General features: G+C 40.8%; 1 protein-coding gene across 1 annotated transcript in view; it reads right to left on the minus strand.

Annotated features, from left to right (window-relative positions):
- Positions 1 to 16,621, minus strand: part of ano2b (anoctamin 2b) — a 63,744-nt gene that overhangs the window by 23,265 nt on the left and 23,858 nt on the right. Inside the window, exons 12-21 of the mRNA XM_054624404.1 lie at positions 16,333 to 16,415; positions 15,953 to 16,039; positions 15,815 to 15,847; positions 13,499 to 13,582; positions 7,323 to 7,397; positions 6,876 to 7,077; positions 4,543 to 4,654; positions 4,266 to 4,323; positions 4,069 to 4,169; positions 378 to 520 (exon numbers count right to left, since the gene is read on the minus strand). Coding sequence (XP_054480379.1) covers positions 378 to 520; positions 4,069 to 4,169; positions 4,266 to 4,323; positions 4,543 to 4,654; positions 6,876 to 7,077; positions 7,323 to 7,397; positions 13,499 to 13,582; positions 15,815 to 15,847; positions 15,953 to 16,039; positions 16,333 to 16,415 — 978 coding nt within the window. The remainder of the gene's footprint in view (positions 1 to 377; positions 521 to 4,068; positions 4,170 to 4,265; positions 4,324 to 4,542; positions 4,655 to 6,875; positions 7,078 to 7,322; positions 7,398 to 13,498; positions 13,583 to 15,814; positions 15,848 to 15,952; positions 16,040 to 16,332; positions 16,416 to 16,621) is intronic.

The following is a 16,621-nucleotide window of genomic DNA, read 5'->3' on the forward strand; positions in this document are numbered from 1 at the left end:
AAGTCGATTTAAATACACAGCTGAGACTGATTATGCATGAGGGAGGAAAAACCTTTAATCTCTAGTGTTTATGTGCTTTAGTTTGTGATGGACATGAGTGTAAATTAATACACAGCAGTGTGAGTGAACTTATGCATGTGGACGGATGCAACAATTCCTGCTTACTAAAAATGACAAAATATGTTGTTTGTTACGACGGACCAGAGTCATAATTTAATTCTCTGGTAAAGGTCCTTGTCAGGTCAATGTACAACATTTCAACAACTGACAAATGCTGGCATAAGCATGGTCTTGATGTTTGTGTGAACCCAAATACATCCTACATTGATTTATCTGTGTGTTTGCGTGAGTGTGTGTGTGTGTGCTTCCAGACTCACTCATCTCCATGTATTCCGGCGTGAGGCCTTCAAAGGGAGCCAGGGCGTAGTCCAGGTTCCACTGCTGCGGAGGCCTCTCCTCCTCCAGCTCCTTCTCCGCCGCTCCTTTATCCTTCAACGCGCGCACCAGCTTCTTCAACTTCCTGAATATTGGTTAAAAAATATGCAGCAGTGACTAATCACGATTCCTACTGATTGAATGTTGTAAGGAAGTAAAACTTATGACAGACTGCTGTGTGTTGCATTGCTGTCAGGTGTCTTTAATGACATTATTCCAGGAGGTGTCAGAGTTGGACACTTTGCTTTAAAGGTACAGGTAAGGTAGGTAACTTTAATGAACTTTGTGTCATCTTTGCTCAAACTGTCACTATATCCTGACACCAGTACATGCAACCTATAATCTGTGAAAAAATGTGGTTCCTCTGCCTCCTTTTAGTGCCCCTAACGTCATTTGCAAGATTCCACCGCGCTCGAAGGAAAACAGCCAATCAGAGCCGAGGAGTCTCAAACACAGCTGTCAATCACTGCCGGTGAAGCTCTTCAACTGCAATCAAACCGTCAAATTAGGCCCAGCTGATTAAATAGAAATAAACTTTCCATTACTGAGTTGCCTATTTCTCAACTACAATGTTTTCAGAAACATATTTTAGTGGCTGGATCAAACTTTCTCTGGCAAATGCCATTAGGAGCACAAAGAGGAATTTTCATAGATTATCGGTCTAATGCACAACTGAGTTTGAGCAAAATTTTTTATTTTAAATCAACAACTGCAGCTTCAACTGCAGTCAATTGTTACGTCATAACATAGCTACTCTTATTTGTTCAAGGTAAGTGGAATTGTATTTAAAATGTAATTTGGCATTCCTTAAAGTTAAAACGATGCATCTTTACTGCAGATGGAAGACTGAATTCCAATGAAAAAAGAAAATGGGCCTCCCAAACAAATAAACTACCTGTATTTACTTCACAAGGCACTGGACCTAAATGTTTATATAAGTCTTGCATGTGAAGCAGGGTGGTGTTGGCATGAAGGTTGTGCACTCTGTAAACTTTCCCTGGGACATGAGAGACAGACCAAACACCTGGATTAACTGAATGTTTTTAAAGAACCCTGGATGCTTCCGAAGAAAAGTAGCCAGTAGATCGGCATTCGTGGGAGAGCACCGAGTCATAGTGTGCACGTCCGTGTGTGTGCATGTGAACAGATGCATGTATGACTGTGTTTAATGGAAAACACATTGTTGTGCGTGGCAGTGTGTGTTAGTGTTGTTGTGCATTGACGTGACTGTTTACTGCTCTAATAAAACCTCTAACAAGAGCAACTAAATGCTTGACTGCATTATTAATATGGCCACATAAAGTAGATGTAGACACACATATGCACAACCATAAACACACACACACACACACACACACACAAACTCTAAACACACACAGGGTCATGTTCACTACCGATGGTCTGAGAGGAGATTAGAGGACTCGGATGTAGGTCGGGACTATTTGACGTACTGTATGAATGTTTAATGTATGTTTTAATTTTCTCTCCTTTTGAATCAACAACACTGTTTTACTGCCAGGTCACATGACCTGTTAAAAAAGGCCTCACTAAAAAATGTAACCACAATTTCAATCAGTTAATGTGCCGGTTAATATAAAAGCATCCAGTTATTTCTTTCAACCTGCATTTGTCAATATTTTTTATATATTTTATATGAATGTGAAAGGGGTTCAGATAGTTCCCATTTACCAGAGTTTATTGCAGCTTTTAGCCTTTGGGACAAGCTAAAGAGCTCTCAGGAGTTGTTGTTTTTTAAACGGTACTCAAATATTGCACTTACATTCCTGACGTGGTCAGACACATGACTCCACATGGAAGGATGGGGTGGCAGCGGGTGTCTTCTTCATGTGTAAGTAGGCGTGTGTTCACCAGGTTAACCAGAAGTACCATCATTTGGACAGCATTAAGGGGCTGTTTTTGTGAAAATGTAGGTATTTTTCTGCCCTCTAGTGGTCATAATTACTTTATACAGCTTTAAATAATTAAGAAAAATAGGAATTTCAGAAGAATTTTGGCTTTGATTCACTATTTGTTGAATTTAATGAAATACATTATGACACCCACCACAGTGTTAAGTATACTTAACCAAATTATGTATTTTTTCTGTCATTGTGCGAGGTCTTAAAAGTCTGACACTGTTAACACACAAAAAAAAAGCACCTTCCCAACACCCACCCCACGAACAAGTTTTAGACTAAAACTTGAGCCCTGATGTTTTTGCCCAATTTAGTTTATTTTTGTACAAATTGGAATCATAAGAAGTATGCCGAAATAGCTTTTAGCTATAGCATATATGTTTAAAGAAATTGTGTATCATGCACCATCTTTGCCTCAAGCCTCGTGCCTTAAGTCTCTCCCTCCATGCCACCTCTGTGACGCACACTGCACACAAACTACATAATTTGAAGTCCACATTTCAAACCTCAATATGTTACATTACGTTAACGAGACTGTCCAGGGCAAAAAAAGGACGCCCTTGTTTTACAATTCGACAAGCCATGACTGTGGGCCAGTCACTTGTATTAGTCTCACGGGTGGGAGCTCCGAATGAGGCTACTGTGAAGTCCCTCTAGACCTGAATCCTCTCTTGTGGTGACTATGATGTTTTCAAATGGACCGGTCCATCTCTTCCATCTTTAGACGGGAGCTTTTAGGGTCAGGTACAAAGGTTTAAACCCGTGATAACCTCTAATGCACCGCCTGAAGACTGTGTTTTTTACTGGTGGCCTCCCAGGTGCGAAGGCTTTTAAGTGGATGAATGTAAAACAGATGAGTATATGGTATGTAGACGGAATGATGGTATGCGCCGTGGCTCGCTGATCCCTCGGGACTTCCTGGAGAAAACCAACCGTGTTTGATGAGGCTCATCAAACACGGTTGGTTTTCTCCTGACGGGACGGGAGGTGAAGCTGTGCTGACAGCAACAGTTACAGCGCGGCCCTGGAGCCAAAAAAGACACCTCTGTTGTGTGACAGTTGCAAGAAACAGAGCTGACCTATGACCCCTTTGGGATTTGCATGTAAGAGATGAAGATGAAGAACCACTGTGCGGACATGGTAGGAATGTTATTAGAACAAGAAGGGAGTCTTGTAAGTGCTTGGGAGCGAGAATGCATGTGTGTGCACACGTGTCAGAGAATGAGGCCATAGAAATGACTTTGTAAGACTTATCCCACTTTGTTATTTGCTCTTCTGCATTCCATACCGCAGGTCCTTCCTTCCTGCTGCTGTCAGGCTGCACAACCAGCTCTGCTCCCAGCAGACCACATGACACTAATACACTAATACATTAATACACTGTGCAATACAACATTTATAATAATTTCTGTCTGTATATATATTTTTACTGTGGATCTCTACTGTTCTTACTGTTTTTTTACTGTTTTTATTGCTCATTTGCTTATTTATAATACTTATTTTGATCTTGTGTTTTTTATTTTTATTTTTATTTACTATGTCTCTTGTTTTGCACTATCCTCTTTGCTGCTGTAATCCTGTAAATTTCCCCGCTGCGGGACTAATAAAGGATTATCTTATCTTATCTTATCTTATGTCCCAGATGTAGAAAACTACACACCAAGTGAGCACATACAAAACAAAGTTTAAAAAAAAGGGGGGAATGTGGTCTACTTACGGTATGCCGATCTCAAAGATGTTGTTCTGGATCAGCTGCTTCCCCAGCATGATGATGCTGAGCTGAATGCACAGCTCGATGAGGCAGCCTCCTGGCGCACACTGAGGGAGACACGCACCTCGTTGGTACGCTTATTCATACCTTTTACTTATTCAACCAAATTAAAGGAAACATGCATGCAAAGTTGGGTCACGAACCTCTTCCATCCGATAATCGTTAAAGACGTACACGTAGTTTCCAGGTCGACCAGCAAACCTGTGAAAAACACACAATTAGGACTGAGAAGCTTCCCTTGGATTCACCCGTTTATTCATCCATAAACTGAAGGATTAACTGCTTCGTGGTTTGAAAAAATTCTGCTCAATATGCTGCATGAAACCCATTGGGTTAGCCGAAACACGCAATGTCACAAAGATCAGAAGAAGCACTAATGTTTGAAAGATTTGCTGCTCCAAAAAACTCCTACGCCCTTACCGTCCCTTGAAGAAGGCCACGTAAAAGATGGGTGCGTACGCGTTCATGAACTTGAGCAGGAAGGCCTTCAGGATAAGACGCTCCTCAAAGTGAGTTTCTGTTTTAGGAATCTCTGAAAGACAGGTGAAGTAAAGATTGTAAGAAAGATTTGACACGGTGTTGTTTTTTGAGAACGGCAAGCGAGTTGGAGAGAATGTCAAAGGTGCCTAATCCCAAATTCAGTGTATCTATGAGTGTGGACATGAATAAAACGTAAATGATTGGGGGTTTTTTATGTCCCTTTTATGTGTTTGCACATGTTAACACAAGATCTTGTTTTCAGATTGCAGGTATAAGCTCCTAGCCCGTTTATGAGAAACCAGAATATACTAGCTGGAGTACTACGAAAGAGACCAGATAGTCTCGCAAAGTGGTAGTGACGGTGACAAAGCTGACACATCATCTCTAGTTTGTTTTTGAAAAAAATAATCAATGAATCCAGTAATCAGTCACAGGGTTACTAGTATTTATCGTTAACGGTGATATGAATAACTCAATTTATCTGTGCTCATTTAAAGATCATATCCCGTATATGGTCATAAGCGGGATAATCCTCATAAACGGGTTATTTATGTGCATGTTAACACAGTAATTAGTTGAGATATTGCCTCCACACGGCTTTCAACGTGTAGGCGGCTAAGCTGTCGGCTTGAAGTGAACAGTGCTAACAGTGCAAATACCGGCGCTGACAGTGCTGACAGAGGTCACAGTGCTTATCCGTTTAACGCTACGCTTCAGCGATGACGACACAGGTCAGGACGCCATGATCAGCTGTAACCACCACGCGAGCGCTTTCTGCTAAGGACTTCACTATATCTTCACATTACAAATAATTGTTTGTTGCACTATGGATAACATGAACTCTGATATCTATACTATACATCTCAGAATTTTGAATTAAGCACCTTTAAAGGACAGATGTAGAGGAGTGTATGTTGAGGTTTGGCTATCAGTGTTCATGTTATCATGTTAAAGGTTTTCTTCAGTATTTCTCTTTAGTCCAGGGTGATAGGAGCAGAACTTTGAGTTTCAAGTGGTGATTCTGTCGGTCTGACTCTTGAATTAAAGTCATAACATGATCACTGCGCTGGAAGTAGGTTAAAATACTTGCACTTTCTCACACACACGCACACACGCGCACACACACACACACACACACACACACCCTCTTTCTCACACTTCTCTGTCCCATTATTTCCCTCTTTTTCAGAGGTTTATGAATATGAATGTAAGTGTGGTTGAAACCTCCTGGGATGACTGATGGGACGACTGGAGCGTGAAAACATCAAAGTTTTATCAAAGTGTCCACCAAGAAGCATAAAGACTCTTTCTGTCTCTCACACACACACAAATATTCACAGATGACAATTACATGATACAATTATGACTTTGTGCTTTTTTTTAACGTTTTTGTAATATTGCATTATGTAGGAAAAGATGATGGCATCGGATAATAATTCTGATGAGGCCTATCTTAACGTGATATTTGTCAGATTTAAGTAAGATATATGTTTTCCAAGTATCATACCCCTGATGACACGCTGAACATTCTAAGGAGGTGAAATGAAAGTGCAACCTTTAACACCCAACATGGAAACAAATATGTCACCTGGACCTGGACATGCTGAATGATGGCATTTTTTTTACTTTTATGATCAAAATAAAAGTTACAATCCAGGAAATACCTTACTCGCTCACTTGCTAAGAGTTCAATGTGAAGATTGATACCACTCTCATATATGTTAATATTAGTTAATTAGTTATTAATATCAGTGAATATTAAGCTACAGACAGCTATGGTTAGCTTAGCTTAGCGCAAAGACTTGAAGCAAGGGGAAACAACTAGCCTTGCTCTGGTCAAAACCTAGCATCACCTCCAATTTCCTTATTGGATATTCTGTATGAAACAAGTTGTGGTTTTAGTGGGATATTATGTTGTTTTTACCTTTGGACAAACCAGAGCTAGCTGTTTCCTCCTGCTTCCAGACTTTGTGCTAAGCTAAGCTAACCATTGCCTGCTCTGGCTTCATATTTAATGTACAAACATTAGTATCAAACTTCTCATCTAACTCTCAGCGTGAAAGCAATTACATGTTTTTTCCAAAAATGTCAAACCTTTTCATTTAGTAATTGAGATAGCATGACTCTGAAATAGTTCAGTCTAACTAGGAATTCTAGTTTTAGCATTGTCCGTAAATGTTTTTGTGTTTTCTCAGTTTGCACAAGTGTTCAAAATTTGCAACGCATTGGGTTCTGGAAGTCACTGCGCCATATGACCGTATGTATCTCTGTACCTAGCTCAGTCAGCCACAACGCCACGGCGCCGTAGATTTCATCAAGGATCAGAATAACCACCAGGTTGATGATGACCGCGGTGGCTGTCACGGTCACCCGAACGTTGGACTTGGTCTCGGGGTCGGGGCTCATCGCCATCAGGGCTGACACCGTGATGCGGTAGATGATGACGCCGAAAACGGCTGAAAACGTCAAGCCAAACTGGGAGCAGATAGGAAGAAATAAAAGAAAATAAATAAGTCATAACTCGACCACATTCGTCTGATATTCACAGTGCAGAGGCTGGAATTAATATTTCAAAGACCACATGGATGTAGGTCAGTCATTTTTCTCATTTATGTACATTAACTGTGTCTTTATCTTTCTATTTGAAGCGCTTTCATCCACATATTCTGAGAAAATGCATGGTTCTTAGCAGAGCATTAGGCTGATTTTAATGTACAAACCATAAAGAGGATGGAGGAAACGTTGATGAAGTATCCAGGAAGGCGGTCTTTCCAGGTCAACTTCTCTATGGCAGCCTGACAGGAAGGACCAGGGGAAACATGGGAGGAGGAGAGAGAGGGAAAAGTTGGCAGTCACTCACACAATGGACGATGCTTTAAAAATTTGGGAAATCTGTGATGCAGAACACAGAGCCGGCCAACTTAGATGTCATAAAAGAGAAGAATCAAATAAAAAAAAGCAAATCTATCCCTCAAATGTCCTGATGTGAACAGCATTGTCACAGTTCCTTTTACTCCTTTAAAACGGTTTGTAAAAGCCGAATGGAGAGTTGAGCAGCATCTGCGACTCACCGCCTCCACAGGAAGCGCTTTCAGGTCTCAACAGAGAGACATAAAGGAGCACAATGGTCCGTTTTACAGTTTGCATCCTACATTCAGAGACCAGCTGGGAACAAATGTTTTCATTTCCATGCACTTATATTGGAATTTTAAAACACTGCATAAAACATGGATCAGTAAAGCCATCTTTGTGAATATGTGTAGTTAGTTTATAGTGTTATAGTTTTGTAAGGTAGTCTACCTTATATATCTGGACAAGTAATCTCCACCACTATAGACTGAATCCCCCAACATCATGTTAATAACTAGCTGACCTCTGACCTCTCTGTAGAGGAGGGTAAGGAGTGGCAACAAAAGCTAAGGTTGTATTGTTAATTTGTGCTCCTTCTTAGGGAGATAAAGACAGAAACATCCAAAAACAGTTGGACTCAATTCTGAAAGTTCTGAATGGAACGGTGCTCGAAAGGAAGGTAGAAATCATTGCTGATGCCCTCTAACCTGCTGACTCCACCTTCATAATCATGATCATAATGAGTGTGTATGGCATGGCTCTCTGAATTTAAAACTGGGGGGAGATACTGACCTACTTATGTCAAAAAGAAAAAGTCGCTTCACTGGCCTGTCTGAGGTCAAATACGGTGTGACCTCTGCGAAAACAAACGCAACCTCTCCATCCTCAGGTATGTCACACCTTTCACCAATATACACTACACACATATATTTTCATATGGGCAGGCCGGGGTTTTTACACATAAAACACTGACACAAACCACAGAATGAGGTTCAAGCAAGCCTGTACATCCAGACGCCTTCAAAAATGCAAATGAGCAAGACAACAACACCATCTAGTGTATACACTGGCATAGCGCATGCTTACTCTATTCACAGACATAAAATCCACACAACAACCTCTACTTGGTCCAACACAATGCTCTTTACTTTAAAACTGTTTTGTAAATAGCCCAATTTAAATCATTATAAAAATTAAAAATAAATCAGTATGGTTTGTCATTTACAAGGATACATTGATAATTTAATTGGAATATAGGTTGGGGTATGTTTTGTGTCGTTTATGTTTTGTGCTCTATGTGGTTGAGATGATGTTACTACATGACGTCATTCTAAAAGTAGACCAGTGCTGGACATTCTGTATGTTAGGTACAGTGTTTCTACAGCCTTGTGCGGTGATTCTCCTGAACCTGAACTGCACAACTTTTGATATTATCTTATGTGTCTGTCCACTGCTAATCTCGCATTCTGCTGCAGCGAACTGCATAATATTTTGTTATGGCTGCATGCTCAAGGACTTGTCATGGTTGCGTTGACTCACACTTTCTCAAAGCACCTTTTAATACTGCCACTGACTGCCTGCTGACTCCTCAATCACTACTGTTAACTGGCAATAACACAGCTGAGTGCATCTCTGACCCCGCCATCTTTTACTCTGCGTCTAGAGACACATTGGGAGAAACAGTTTACAGAATACCTCTCAGCTAATGCTCTGCAGCTTACTTTTACTGATCTGGATGGTGTGTTTGGCTAACAGCTAACGGAGCTACCAGTACACACACTGCTGAGTACATCTCAGCCAATGAACTGTGGCTTACTTTCACTGATTTGGATGGTGTGTTTGGCTTGAACATTCAATATACTTAACATACTAAGGATAAAAAAATTAAATTATTATTTATGTCTGAACAATCTGTATATCCCATATAACCTTTTGGGACCAAAGCCTTAATTTCAAGCAAGATACCCACCAGCTTTTCTAGTAGTGCTTTCTTCTTTTCTATACAAATGCACACATGTGGACTGACCTGAGGGATGGACTTATTTGGGGACAAAAGGACCTTCAGACTCGGACTGTGAGTGTGTGTGATGGTGGTAGGGACAGCCGTCACAGTGAATAGTAGTGGTAAATGGGTCAGGTGTTATATTTGGCTTGTTACCTCCGTTGAGGAAAGCCCAGCAAAGCCTTCATCTCGAGACGGAGACAATCTCTATTTCTCTAGGTCATTCAATCCCTCTGCTCATCCTCTCTCTCTCTCTCTCTCTCTCTAGCTATCTCTCTCTCCCTCTTTTTCTCCTTGTGTCCAAACCCTGGTTGTCCTTTAGTTTACCCAGTTTTGAAGTTTTTCGCTTGCTGATCAAATTAGCTCAGAAGCAAGAAAAATATGCACAGCAAAATCACATTAACACTCCCTAATGTTGACGTTCGAGGTGCTTTATTCTATGTCTCTTAAATTAAAGAATAAAAAAAGTGTGCAGTTCATTTAACATTCAAAGCTATGTGCAAACTTGATACAGTTTAAACATTGACAAAGATATTTATCTACGGACTAGGGCTGCAAAAAATATCGTGTCCGCCTCGGCATTGCGATGTGCGCATGTGATTATTAAAGAGCCCGAAAAAATAGCAGAACTACTTCCACAGTCTTTGATTTAGTCTTTATATCTACAGTACACCTTTGAGCCACATGAGGGAGCCGGAATGTTCATTTTGTTCAGAGTTGAAGTATTTTTGTAGGCCAACCAGGGAAGGCGTTTTGGATTCTTTTATGATTTTAGAGGCATTACTGCAATCAAACAAATCACAACAAAGCTGTAAAGGCAGACTTGTTGGCCTGATGACATTAAGTAGTCTCATTTGGCTACTTGTTAGAAACAGTCTTTTTTACAAAACTTCAAAATTGTACACACCAATTTAAATCGTAGAACAAAACTTTAAAATCTCAGACATATAACCAAAAACCCTTGACTTTGAGACCAGGGACCTGCAAGGTGCCATAATGCTGACTCATTTCCAAGTTTTAAGACTCATTCCTCAACATTCTTGGTATCTCCTCCTGAAGTTTAAAAATATTCTCTGTTTATTATGCCCATTGATATCGCCGAAGACTACCTGAATTCTAATTTCATGACATGACCTTACAACACTACTGTATCTGGCTAGCTCATATATCAAAGGCCGGTGCCTTTTCACATGGAAGGCTGAGGATAGGCTGTTCGATGGCTGGAGGAAGGCAGACTGCAAATGCTCCCCATGCCATCCAATAGAATACAGGCTGCTGGAATTGACTCAAAAACAACCCAGAGTCACTATAGCAGCAAAGGTAAGACATAATGTTAAACTGTGTAAAGTTACGTTTATTTCTTTCTCTTCTTCGGCCTCTGGTAAAATGACTTTTGGTCGGAATGTCTGAAGACTTGCGCTGTACGAATTTGTATTTTTACTGCGTGTTTATTTAGTTGCTAGGTGTTGGAATTGTGTTTTGTTTAGGAAAAAATGGTTATCATGAGCTTTTAGCAGAGCTTTTCCCATTGTGAAGGATTCATTCTCGTTGTGTAGGATGAATATAGCTAAGTGTTTTAACATGTGCTTATCTGGTGTGTGTTGCAATCACACAATGCAATGTGTCACATTTTATAGATGCATAAAAATATTATGAAGCTCTCATGTGGTTCCTCGCTGTTATAATGTTGAAACAATTCTTAAATAATAACCAACTAGTAAAGAAATGCAACCAAATGAAGTTCTGGGCTGCATTTCTGCTGAATCTGTGGAAGCCTCATACAGTTTGTTTAGTCATGCCCTTGCTTACACACTATTTGACTGCTCACCTTAACAAGCAGACATAAAACTCAAATATACTATATATCTAATGCTAATATTAGTAAGTACTTGTGTCTGCTTTCCAGTGCTAAAATATTTTAAATGATGTAAAATTTTATTTTAGCTCTTTGGACATGTCTCATTATTGAAAATGATGTGAGAAGTTTTGACAGAGAACTCTCTGTCAGTCAACAATTAAACAAGAAAGTAACAAAAAAAAGAACTATTATTATATCCAGACACTGTGAAAGCGCCAGATTGCCAAATTAATACCCTCATGAATAAATAAATAAATAAATAAAGGCCTGTCTATTTCCATAACTGTACCTCAGTGGTGTTTGGTACATTGATCGTAGAATGTCTTGTAATAAAGACTTTGGTCCTTCTTTGTAAATATAATCTCTAGATTTGATCCAACAGTACATCCACTGTCTCAGGTAACAACAGCGTGTGTGTGTGTAAACGAGAGAGAGAGAAAGAGAGTTCTGTGTCGCCATAGTGACGTTCCCTAATCTTACCCCTGGCTTCCTGCCCAGCGTGCCTCCCTCCCACTCAGCCGCCCTCCCTCTGTTTCTCTCCATCCCACCACTTCTCCAAGTCTCTCTTTATTCCTACGTCTCTCCTGCTGTCTCTTTCTCTTTGTCTCCTTTCATGTCTCGCACTCTTTCCACAGACAATTGTTGACAGGTGCATGAATACAGTTACACCATTCACAACAGCAGTTGTATACACATTTTTCACAGCAGACACAGTGACTTGTCATTGGCAGTAAAAGGCACAGGTGTGACTGACGTTAACGGATGACAACTCTGTCACATTTAGCTGTTCCCTGTAGACTAGACTGGTGAGCCAGCAAGCACAATAAGCTAGTATTAATGTTATTAGTTACACCTGTGTTTGGGTCAAAATGCCGGCCGAGTTATTCCGTAAGTAATTTAAAAAAACAATTAACATTTTTAGAAAAGTAAATCTATAACTACAGGTCACAAATGTATAGTTTCTTTTTTTTTTTTTTTTTGTATAAAGCTCTGTAGTTTGCTAATACAGTTGGACACTGTAGGTTATAGAAACATCCCTCAAACAGAAGTAGGTAGTGTGTTTGTTGGCAACTATTTTAAACTGCGGATTATTACGCATTTGGTAACTTGGAAGTATTTAAGGCTTAAAATAAACTACAGTACAGTACAGTAAAGTACAGTACAGTGTGTGGGTGGTGGTGAGGGAACACCCAGTGCAGCTGTGTGTAAATAATAGTTTTGTAAAACAGTTTTTTTAACAATAATGGAGCTCTTTGGCACACAGGAAGTTGTCCATATTGGTCTTTTCAAGGGATTTGTTAAATAATACAGAATATCTCCAGCCTTATCTGTAAGATTATTGTCTGCAGTCTCATTCTCTGTCAATCTTAACCCATCTGTTTGAGACGAGTGTATGTGTGAAAGTCTTTGTTTGTGTGTACATATGAGTTCTCCACACACACTATCATGAATAGTCTGTTCTGTTTATTTAGTTATTCTCATACATGTCATCAACTACCAACAGGGATGAAAGTAGACCAGTAACTAAATGGTTACTTGTCTTTATACTGGGGGAAGTTCTGGCTTTTCAGACTAACTTATTGACCTTTTCCCTGCACCTGTTGGAGCCTCTGTTTGTGTTTGTCTCCACCTCAGTGAGGGCTGGTACACTCTGTTCCCTCACTGCTGGCACATATACAGAATCATTAAGAAGTTTTATTCCAAAAATTAGACATATATCCAGCAAACTGCTTTGAATTAAATTATTATGGATGTCTTTTATACAAAGAAGAAATGAGCTCTGGGTAGTGATGTCCAATTTCAACTAGGAAACGGACCCTGAAATAACACTTATGTCATGCTTTCAGTCCCACAAAAACACTTGAAAAAGATTACTAAGACTCAGTTAGTTGCTGTGACCATCAGATGTCTGGAACAATGTAAAGAAAAGAAGATTGCAAAGAAAGTTGCACTAAGAAATACCTGAGGAGTTGAGACTGTAGAAGCCAGAGGATGGGACAGGAAGAGAAGAACAGATAGGCAGCAGCCTGCAGGAGAGTAATAATAAGTGGAGAGGAAAGGAAAGGGAAAGAGAGGAAAGGAAAGGGAAAAGGAGGTGAGGAGGAAGAGGAGGGCGAGAGGAGACTGAGGGAGAGGAGAGGAGAGGAGAGGGAGAGGAGAGGAGAGGAGAGGAGAGGAGGGGTTACCGGTATCCCTGCAGCCATAGCAGACAGTAGTTTTTGTCTCCATCTGTCCTTCCCTGTCACTGTCCCGTCCTCCTGCTTGTCTGGCTGCAAGACAGAGGGACAGGTTACACACACACACACACACACACACACACACACACACACACACACACACACACACACACACACACACACACACACACACACACACACACACACAGATACAGAAACAACATTCATGCAAAAACATACGTAAATATCTGCACAATCATGCACTCATTTCTATAGATATAGTTATATTAATATTATAAATTAAGCCATCAGCAGCTATGGACTAAAATATCTGATGTATTTATGTCTGTATGTATCACTTAAGGGCAGGAGCGTATTCACATTAATAGAGGTAAATGTGGAAAGCCAGTGTATTTAAATTAGGTGTGAATTCCAACCTCTATGTTCTCATGTAGACATCATTCCACTATGATTTCTATTTCAAAAATCAGTTGATTTGTAGGATCTTTCTTAGAACTCTGATTTGCCATTGATAAATGTATTTACCAATGTCTAGCCCAAATCAAGCAATCTGATTGGTTCACATTTGGGATATATTTCTCATACAACACTGCTATGACAATATAATTCCATTGACGTGTGTTGTCATTGCTGCTTAGCAACGGGGTCACAGGGGGGAGCACTTCCACCAAGGCGGGGATCGTCACAGATACAAAGTAACAAAGTCAAATAACATTTAATGCCTATGGAGGAGGGGATTGAGTCGTGCCCATACCGACAAAATAATCCACCTTCTAAAAGACATAGAAGTGCTCCATAAAGAGACAGTTCCACAATGTTGCCCAGGATATGCAGTGCCTCCAGCACCACGACTCAAAAACTACCTGATGACACCACAGAGATTATGACCATAAGTGGCCATAAGTGTGAAACCTTTCTCCAAAGCTTTTGGCTACCAAAACTCGGGGACTGGAGAAAGTGGAGCAACATCGACGCCACGCCAAGAAACACACCTCCACCTAACAAATAAAGACAAGCCTCGTACACACAGTTATCAAAGTTATCAGACTGACGCTGGTCATTTCTCAGAGGTTGCAGAATAAATGGCAACAAACAAATAATATGAAATAATACGTTGATTTATTGGTACCGCCATTGGTACCTTCCATAGCAACGGCCTCGTCATTAGAGGCAGCCCATTTATTCTGAACATTTTTTTTATTAAAAAAGAAATATAGGAATTTTAAATCCCTTTTATATTGGCATAAATAATCAACCATTTAAATTTCTTGTGGGGGAACTGTGTTGTGGGTTTCCTTTTTCTGGAAACACAGCCAGTAGGTGGCGTGTGGTGTTGACACCAGTGGGCTCCTCCAGACCTCTTCCTGAGGAGGCTGAGGTCCTTCAATGTGTGCAATAAACTGCTCAAGGCATTCTACCAGTCTGTGGTAGCCAGCGCCCTCTTCTTTGCTGTGGTGTGCTGGGGTGGTGGCATCAGGACTGGAGATGCCAACAAGCTCAACAAGCTGGTGAGGAAAGCCAGCTCTGTGGTGGGTCTGGAGCTGGACAGTCTGGAGTCAGTGGGTGAGAGGAGGATGAAGGCCAAACTCGGAGCCATCCTGGACAATCCCTCTCACCCTCTCCATGAGGAGCTGTGGCAGCTGGGCAGCTCTTTCAGCTGTCGGCTGATTCTACCAAAGAGCAGGACGGAGCGCTTCAGACGCTCATTTGTGCCCACTGCCATCAGACTGTACAACAACAGCGGAGACCACAGTCTGTCATCATGCTGACCAGCCCCCCCCCATGTGGATATACTGTACATTTTCATTTTCATTTTTATCTTTATTCTATTTATTTTTATTGTATAATATGTTGTATTTATTATCTGTTTCTGTAATTGAGCTGCTGCTACACCCAAATTTCCCCCCTGGGGATCAATAAAGGAATATAATAATAATACTGCTGTCCTCAGATCAGGGTCTGTGATGTTTGTGGCGGAGGTCGAGCGCTACGCGAATCAGTTCCTGCCTCACTCTGGCCGTGGCAGGAGGCCATCTGTTGCCCAAGCAACGTGTATGTGGGCCAACAGGAGTCAATGTGATTGACCCAATTTACAGAGAAAAATCTAGAACAATCCTAATCATTAGATTATCACACTAATGTCAGGATCCATCTGGATCATCAAGAGCCGTATGATTCCAAATGTGAAGGCCGAGCCAGGTGGAAGAGTCTCAAGATCAACTGATAACGGTTTGTTTCACCCACAGAACGCAGTAGAGTGATCACAAGGCATGATGGGAATATTAGAGTTTCACTCTGTGATACCTTTCCATTGGTATTGCTGACAGTCAGGTCCAGCTACGAGAATGGAAGTCATTCATTTACACGTATTTTAGTTAGGTATGTGAACAGGCTTTGTGGGAAATGTGGTCCTAAGCGTTTAAAAGACAGAAGGTTTCCTACCTCGCTCTTTTTCTTCTTCTTCTTAGTTTTCTGCTTCCTCTGCCTCTTCTGGAGGAGGATGGTCTCGTATTTTGGCCTGGGATGTTCCTGAGGAGAAAGCAGGAGAAAGAGTCAAATACTCGTATAGCATGCACATGTGTCGGTGTGTCCTCTGTATGTGTGCATGTGTCCACCCTCCCGTATTTGACGATTTTGCAGCAGATGATTTGTTTAAAGCCAGTGTCTGGCGTTTAAGTTGCCTTAAACATGACCAGCTAACATAAACATAATAATCTCCAGCAACTGGTGTTTTACAGTAGCAACAATAGATATTTGTGCTGACGTACAGTATGTGCTTTAGTGAGCTTCTAGGAGTGTGTGTGTGTGTGTGCTGTATATACCTCGTCCTCCTCGATGCCGGTAAGATCCCAACTGAAGCTCAAACTGATCTGGCGGCGCTTCCAGTGCTCCAGGAACAGCACGGCTACACACAAACAAAGAAGTCAAATGATTTTGATTAAAGTCTTTAGCATAATCTTCAGATCCACTTAGGATTTATGGGTTTGGAGGTGATCGGCTTCTTGTTGATGTGACTGTTGGTTAAAAAGAAGAAAAAGAAGAAGTGCACAAACAAATGAGTTGTTGAACTTCAACCTCTAGTGGCTTCAATACAACCAGAGGAAGACATTC

The sequence above is a fragment of the Anoplopoma fimbria genome, chromosome 23, assembly GCF_027596085.1.
Source record: "Anoplopoma fimbria isolate UVic2021 breed Golden Eagle Sablefish chromosome 23, Afim_UVic_2022, whole genome shotgun sequence".
Lineage (NCBI taxonomy): Eukaryota > Metazoa > Chordata > Actinopteri > Perciformes > Anoplopomatidae > Anoplopoma > Anoplopoma fimbria.